General features: G+C 35.9%; 1 protein-coding gene across 4 annotated transcripts in view; it reads left to right on the forward strand.

The window, feature by feature from the left end:
• The first annotated feature begins 671 nt into the window (after nucleotides 1-671).
• LOC100331214 (lipoprotein lipase) overlaps nucleotides 672-8,652 on the forward strand; it is a 38,292-nt gene continuing 30,311 nt past the window's right edge. For 3 of the 4 annotated variants that reach the window (XM_073936780.1, XM_073936779.1, XM_073936778.1), the window contains exons 1-5: nucleotides 672-907; nucleotides 1,764-1,948; nucleotides 2,947-3,126; nucleotides 3,203-3,314; nucleotides 4,775-5,008. In XM_073936780.1, the coding sequence (XP_073792881.1) occupies nucleotides 802-907; nucleotides 1,764-1,948; nucleotides 2,947-3,126; nucleotides 3,203-3,314; nucleotides 4,775-5,008 (817 nt within the window). In that variant the 5' untranslated portion in view covers nucleotides 672-801. Of the gene's footprint in view, nucleotides 908-1,763; nucleotides 1,949-2,946; nucleotides 3,127-3,202; nucleotides 3,315-4,774; nucleotides 5,009-5,711; nucleotides 5,955-8,364; nucleotides 8,486-8,652 lie in introns of all 4 variants that reach the window. The other variant, XM_002666241.8, reaches the window with a different exon arrangement.

Raw genomic sequence — 8,652 nt, forward strand, 5'->3', positions numbered from 1 at the left:
AGATGGATAGATAGATAGATAGATAGATAGATAGATAGATAGATAGATAGATAGATAGATAGATAGATAGATAGATAGATAGATAGATAGATAGATAGATAGATAGATAGATAACAACAAACAATTGCTTTATTAAATGATAAATAGCAAAACAATAAAGAAACAACAATACAAACAAAAAAAGCTTATAGATAGACAGTCAAACAATAAAAACAAAAACAATTGCTATGGATGGATGGATGGATGGATGGATGGATGGATGGACAGACAGATAAGATAGATAGACAAAAACAAACTAACAAGCAATATATTGAATGATAAAACAAAAAGAAACAATATAAACAAAATAGATAGATAGATAGATAGATAGATAGATAGATAGATAGATAGATAGATAGATAGATAGATAGATAGATAGATAGATAGATAGATAGATAGATAGATAGATAGATAGATAGATAGATAGATAGATAGATAGATAGATAGATAGATAGATAGATAGATAGATAGATAGATAGATAGGAGTCAGTTAAACGGTGTCAACCAAGTCAAAAATACTATTATAAAAAAAGATTAACTGACAGACTCGTCAAATGTTTTACCCCGCCTGTGGGCTGCGACCAGTGGCTCTTAGTAATGCTATTTAGGAGCATAGCTGAATTCTGAGGCTCAGAGTGTTTTAGTGTGGTTATTGAAGGAGTTCGCGCAAATTTCATTTCCTCTCAGTCTTTTAGCAGCAGTCCGCGCGCGCGAAAGTTATCGGCCAAGATCACACGTGCGCAAAGTTTACGCAGAAAAGACATGAACATTCGGTCACTACTGTGCGTTTTCCTGTGGCTTGTATTGAACATTACCGGTCCATTCATCGCTGCTCTGGAGGAAGGAAACGTCTTGAACGGAGTCTTTGGTAAGACTTGAGAAGTTTACTGATGTTGCGGGAGGAGCGGATGAGGATAACCCGAGGCGTTGTTTTCTTGTTTTGAAGTGCCGCAGTTGTTTCTTGTATAATGTCATCAAATCCACACTGTAAATCCTGCGTTTTACATGAGGGAACTTTAATTAATGGAAGCCGGATATTAAAGGACGCTGGTCCATTAACGTTTTGCACATTGTTGCATTATATTAGAGTCGTTTAGATTTTTAATGCTGTTTAAAAATTATTTCTCAAATGTTAAGTTCATATGCTGGCTAATAAGATCGATTAAAGGTGTTATATTGTATGGCACTATTGCTCCACCCACCTGTTATGTCAGGTGAGTTGAACAATGGAAATATGTTTGTCCTTTCGCTATTTTTTCTTTATTTTTTCTTTCTTTCATTCATTTTTTTTCAATAATTTTTCAATATTTTTTTTTTCAATAATGTGCCTTTGCGTCACATCTGGAGCATGTAGATTTATGTGTATATTATATTATACATATTTTAACTATTACTAAAAAAAGTTTATGATATTATTAGTGTCAAATTAAAATAGTATATTAATGATATAGCAAAGTAATATATTTCTATTTATATATCTTTAATTTGCCTTAGATTTTGTGTCCTTTACTGTTTTTATGTAGATAGTAATAGTTAAAGAAATATTTTTAAATATTACTTTAATGAAGGTATATTATTATTGTTTCATAGAAAATTATGTTGTTAAGAGTTATATTTCATTTACATGACAACTAAAATGTCTAATTACATAAAATGGATTTTTCAAATAATTTTTTTAAAAATTTGACTTCATATTGTTTTCAATGACTGTTACCCTCACATAGATCATTTTCTGGAGGATCTAAGGGATCTGTCAGATGTCAAAAAACTCAACGTAAAGTTTTCTCTAAGAAATCCGTCCCAACCAGATGACGACGTCTGCTATATTGTACGTGGCAAAGCGGAAACTCTCAGCAGCTGCAACTTCAACCACACGTCAAAAACCATTTTGGTTATCCACGGCTGGACGGTAAAATCAATAAGCTCAACTGACTCTTTTCCCATTCACCCCATATAGACAATTTCAACGTGGTGATGTCTTTAGCTACGTTTCCATCCACCTATTTTTATGCTCATTTTGAATATGCGCATAAACAAACGGTTGATAGAAACGCCAAGATGCGCATACATTTTGAAAATGTGCATAAAAAACATGCGCATAACTAAGTAGGAGAAACTTTTTATTCAATAGGAAAAGATGCGCTTAAACTTTGATGGAAACAAATTTACTGAACAAATTCCAGCATGTGCATTAAAAAGGTCATGTGATTTTGTTATAAGAGATTGTCCATTGCAGGCTTGTCCATTCGCACATCCATTCGCACAGTTGTAAAACATCTCAAATGTTGTTTTGTTCATTCTGAAACATCTTAACCATCTCAGTATTAGTGTTATTATATTATTAATGACCTCTAGAATCAAGAGGGTCTGTGCTCCACGTCTCATGCCTTCAAACACCACCGCACATTCATTGCGTGTTAGGATTGCCTTCTGAGGCGCAAGTCATTTATTAAATGAAGAAACTATTAATGCAGCTTCTCTTATCGCAGTAAATTCTCTTTTTACTGTTGATATTTGGCTCCAGATAATCAGGAACTAATGATTTTGTTCGCTTTGACTCACTTTGAGTTGGAAATGGATGGAAATGCTGCTTTATTCGCACATCGTTTATGTGATCTAGTTTTGCGCATAAAGTTAATTCGCATTTCTGGATGGAAAACATAGCTATTGGCCCTTGAACATTTCCTGCTTGTTATCAAACTATTTTATAACTATAACAAGAGCCAATTCAATCATAGCTTAATGTTAAAACAGCTATCATAACATTACTTATCAATATGTGTCTCTTTTTGGATTCTCGGACGCGATAAAAGTTTGAAAAGTAAAACAGGAAACACATTGGGACCATTGTTTTTGTTTACATCCTTCAAAACGGTCTATAGTCATGCCAATGTAACACCTCTTCAGGTGAGTGGACTGTTTGAGAGCTGGGTTGAGAAACTGGTCGCAGCGCTGTACAACCGTGAGAAAGATGCTAACGTTATCGTCGTGGATTGGTTGGACACGGCACAGGATCATTATGTGGTGGCGGCACAAAACACAAAGATGGTGGGACGAGAGATCGGACTCTTCATAGACTGGATAGAGGTTGGTGCCAGCAAATCAAATCTTCATAACAAACATAATTTCAGATATTAATATGTTCTCATGTTTAACTCATAAGGAAACATCTAATGTTCCTCTGGAGAACTTGCACCTCATTGGCTACAGCCTCGGAGCACACGTTGCGGGTTTTGCAGGAAGTCACACTACAAACAAAATCGGAAGAATCACAGGTTTGTTTGCTTTCTTATTTACAACAACAGGTCATAAAAGGGACATGATGATGAAAATCTGAATTTTCCCACGTTCCTGTTGCATCTACCAACCCAGAAAACATGCAGATTTTCCATTTATGTTTATTTGCTGGAGCAGATACAGATTTACAATGGCCGTGCCAGAAAAAACATTGCGAACTCATGACATCCACGCCACTGAGAAAATTGTGTGAATTACAGATAGACCATCAGAGGAGGGCCAGTTGCTTTAGTAGTTCCATTGGAATCTATAAAATTCACTATATAAATCAAAATGTACTTCACTTATAGGCAATATTTAGATACAGACACCCATTTTATAATAAAAGTGTTATGTGAACACTAGTAGGCTAGATCTCCCCATTTCAAACTGCTGACTGAACATTTTCATGTATAACTTGCTGGGCACAATCATGCATTCACAATGGTATGAACCATTATAGGGGTAATCAAATGTATATTATTTATTATTTTTAATTAATAATATTACTATTTAAGGCAAGAACGTTGCTAGTTCGAGTCCGGGCTTGGTCAGTTAGCTTTTCTGTTTGGTGCTCCAGTTTTCCCCACAGTACAAATACATGGATTATAGGTGAATTGAATAAACTAAATTGGCCATAGTGTATGTGTGTGAATGAGTGTGTATGGATGTTTCCCTATACTGGGTTGCAGCTGGAAGGGCATCCGCTGTGTAAAACATGCTGGAATAATTGGTGGTTCATTCTGCTGTGGTGCCGAATAAAAATGAATGAATTACTATTTAAGATACAAGTTGGTGCAAACTATGTTCTAAACTAAGTTTAAAGAGTTTTATATGCTTTTGTGGAGATCAAGACTCATTTAGTTGGCTCAACCCCTCTGTAATTTGCAGAAGAGATGTGCTGAGGATGTCAGTAAAGTCTCATACATGCTTTATATTTTCAAAATATTCACAAATGTCCTTTCTGAATGTGCATGTTAGCTTGCTGTACAGCTAATATGGCTAAAGCTGCTATTGAATCTGACTGTATTCACAGAGACCAGAGAAAACACTGTAATTACATAACACACCTTTTATGCGAGCAGTATAATCAGGCAACAGACTTTTTACGTTATTTAAAGATAAGAATATTGTACCAATAATGCAATGTTGTAAAGTTCAACACATTGAATCAACTTTACTTCACCACAACTATATAAATGTATCCACTAATTGTTCAGAAATGTTCTTGTTTAGTCTAAAAGTTGTAAACTAGCATTAGATTTGCTTGTTTTGTTGTCTCTGGAGTAGTATATATAGGCTCCGCCCTTTTCTAGAAAGCAGCTCATTTGCATTTAAAGTGACATACAAAAAGGGGCAAATTTGATATTTGCAATTTGCATTAATTAAGTATCTGTGTGAAATTTTGAGCTAAAACTTCACAGAAACACAGGGGTCAAGTATTTATATTATTTTGCAGGTCTAGACCCTGCTGGACCAGATTTTGAAGGGGTTCATGCTCACGGACGACTGTCCCCAGATGATGCCCATTTTGTGGACGTCCTGCACACATTCACCAGAGGTTCTCTAGGTCTCAGTATTGGAATTGAGCAGCCGGTGGGTCATGTGGATATTTACCCCAATGGTGGAAGCTTCCAGCCCGGCTGCAATTTGAGAGGAGCACTGGAGAAAATGGCTAGTTATGGAATATTTGGTAAATATATGCATTTGCAATTATATATACAGAAAGACATATTTATTGTGGAGAAAATGTGTGCATATATACACATTAAATAATATATTATGTTATTTATATTAAATAATCATATGAATTTGTAATGTTATATTTAAATATTTCAAAGGTAAATAAAATTTCAGATATTGATATTTGTCCATAGTAATCACTTATATATTTAGTTAAAAATATATATATTTATGGAAATATTTTGTTTTTTATTAATAAATATGATAAAGTAATTTTCAGATGGTTTATAAAGTCAACAAAAATTATATATAAGAATAATTTTCTTTAAATTTTTATTAAGAATAAATTAATACAAAAATGTATTAATACGAAATAATTTATTATTAAAAGGCTGTGAATTTTCCTCTAATAACCTTAAACATATAAATATATTTTATTTGAACTGTGGCACTAATTTATCAGCTATCTGTATCATTCCTCAAGTGAGAATTTCAGAACAGGATCGGTTTTAAATCAAGAGTAGGTTGTGACAGCATTTCATAATCACATTTTTCATAATCCGCCTTTCTAATCCATTTTGGCATGGTTGCAATAAAACCCGCTACAACCTTTCAACAATGAACCCATTCATCTATTTCAAGAATCCAGACACTAACTTTTGGTGACATTTATGGTCAAACTCGAATATACAATGCTTTATTTATACCCTTAGCCATAAATAACGCCATCAGATGCGAGCACGAGCGGTCCATCCACCTGTTCATCGACTCGCTGCTGAATGAAGAAGCCGCCGGCAGGGCCTACAGCTGTGGGAGTAATGACATGTTCGACCGCGGTGTCTGCCTTCAGTGTCGCAAGAATGGCTGCAACACTGTGGGCTATGACATTAGCAAAGTCCGCAAGGCTAGAAGTGTCAAGATGTTCACCAAGACACGGGGCTCCATGCCGTTCAGAGGTAAGTGTCAGTTTTTTTTGTATCACTGATGTACAGTATTGGGTAAATTACTTCAAAACAGTAGTTAATAACTAATTACATCATTACTATTGTATTTAAATTAAGTTATCTGAAAATAATTGAATTAGTTAATAAGTAATATAATTATTTGACTCAATACCACAGGGCCTTTTAGCTTTATTTTAGACAAATTAAACCTTATATTGTGTATGTATAATATCTAAGAGTGTCACGATCCTCCAAATACTCGATTCGATTACATTTTCGATTCTAAAGTCACGGTTCGATTCGATTCTTGATTTAAAAAAGAAAAATTTTAAAAAGCACAATTTTAAGACTTTTATGCAATATAATAATACCTGTGACAGTCATGAAGCTCTGTGTTGCTCTGGAGGTCCAGCAATCTTTAGTCAAGGCTACTAAATATGCACTGCTGAGACCTTCTATAACTTTCTCCTTCAGTTTATTCTACATGGAGGGTATCACCATAGCTGTGAGATGCGTTTTACTTGGGATTTTGTAGTGCGGTTCTAGCATGCTAGTTAAATGCCTAAAACCAGAGTTTTCTATCACTGAATGAGGTCGCATGTCCGCGGCTATAAGTACTCCTACCACGCTTGTAATTGCCTTTGCACGTGTTGAGTTACTTGGAAGTTTTATTCCAAATAAAGGCTGGAGAGTAGTTTGTGTTGCACTTGTCGGTTTAACAGATAAATCTGTTTTTGTGGTGCATGTATATTTCATATATGTCATCATTTTGTCCTTTAATTCTTAGTCAATTCATTGTTTCTTAAGCACATGCGATTGTCAGACAAATGTTACCTCTTTTAGTTGAAAAATCTATTAATTCAGAAAAACATATTTGTATTTCCTGAACTGGATTACATACAAATGTTTAATTTCTTTGCAGTATTTAATTATATTATTAGTAAGTAATTAAATTACAAAACACAAAACGTAATCCCTTACTTTACTTTTTTAGTGAATAAGGCATTGAATTACAGTAACTAATACTATTAGTTTTGGCGCAGTAGGTAGTGCTGTCGCCTCACAACAAGAAGGTCACTGGTTCGAACCTCGGCTCAGTTGGCGTTTCTGTGTGGAGTTTGCATGTTCTCCCTGTCTTCGTGTGGGTTTCCTCCGGGTGCTCCGGTTTCCCCCACAGTCCAAAGACATGTGGTACAGGTGAATTGGGTAGTCTAAATTGTCTGTAGTGTATGAGTGTGTGTGTGAATGTGTGTGTGGATGTTTCCCAGAGATGGGTTGCGGTTGGAAGGGCATCCGCTGCGTAAAAACTTGCTGGATAAGTTGGCGGTTCATTCCGCTGTGGCGACCCCGGATTAATAAAGGGACTAAGCCGACAAGAAAATGAATGAATACTGTTAGTAACTAATAACAGCCAACGCTGCTGATGTGCTATTTGATATTTTGCTAATATTCATTCACTTTCTTTTTCGGCTTAGTCTCTTTATTAATTAGGCGTCACCACAGCGAAATGAAGCGCAAACTTATCCAGCACGTGTTTTTTACAGGCCAGATGCCTTCCAGCCACAACCCAGTACTGGGAAACACCGACACACACACTCGCATTCACAAACACAAACATACTCTACGGCCAATTTTGTTTTCCCAATTAGCTTATAGCGCATGCCTTTGGACTGTGGAGGAAACCCCTTGCAAACACAGAGAGAACATGCAAATCCATACAGCAATGCCAACTGGTTCAGCCAGGCTTGCTGTGAGGCAACAGTGCTAACCACTGAGCCACCGAGCCGCCACAATGAAGAATTGTATCGTAACCTTGTTTATCAATTAGTTTGATGAAGTGACGACAAATTTCGGCCCCGTTCACAAGGCTGCGATTGTCAATATGTGCATATTATCTCAAGAAATATCTGCATCCGGTTGGAAACTGGAAAAGTGGTGGTTAGAACAGTGTAACACCTCTGCCACACCTATACTGTATGTGTGATGTTGTAAACAAGCACAGATAGTGCCGCAGAATACACTAAAATCTGTATATTTCCACTTAGCAGACGATTTTGTCCAAAACGACATTCAGCAAATCAACATAGAGGCACTACACACAGGAAGTGCTAATAATACAAGAGAACTGTTAGTGCTCAGAGAGTAAAATGCTAGAGTAAGTGTTTCTACAGGTGGTTTGTCAAGCCCACTCACCTGTGTAAAGCACACTTCATATTTGGTGTTTTTGCTTTAGATAATTTGTAACAATTTGTTATATAATTTGTGACATGTTATTCAAAAAGTCTCAGTACGTGAGTTAGAAACTATTGGATTTTTGCAGATTGACCTAAACCTGACTGTCGAAAAGGGCCTTCATCTCAGACTGACCCTGACCCTAGTTGTCAGATGCTGAAACAAGTACTCTCTTATTTAATTTTTACAGTTTTTCACTATCAACTGAAAATCAACTTCGTTGGACAAATAAACCATTTAGAGATGGATCCGGCAATGACAATCTCACTTTATGGTACCATTGGTGAAACAGAAGATCTGAAGCTGAGCATGTGAGTAACAAGAGTGTTCATGATGCGTCATCAGTCGGCCATGTTGGAGAGAAGAATGTAAACAAAGCCACTGAAGCGAATAAAACCTGCATATTTTGTAGATTACTACTGCTGAAAACAACTAATTGTTGTCACATTTTGGCCTTTACTAATCAGTCAGACCAGAA

The sequence above is a fragment of the Danio rerio genome, chromosome 22, assembly GCF_049306965.1.
Source record: "Danio rerio strain Tuebingen ecotype United States chromosome 22, GRCz12tu, whole genome shotgun sequence".
Taxonomy (NCBI): Eukaryota; Metazoa; Chordata; class Actinopteri; order Cypriniformes; family Danionidae; genus Danio; species Danio rerio.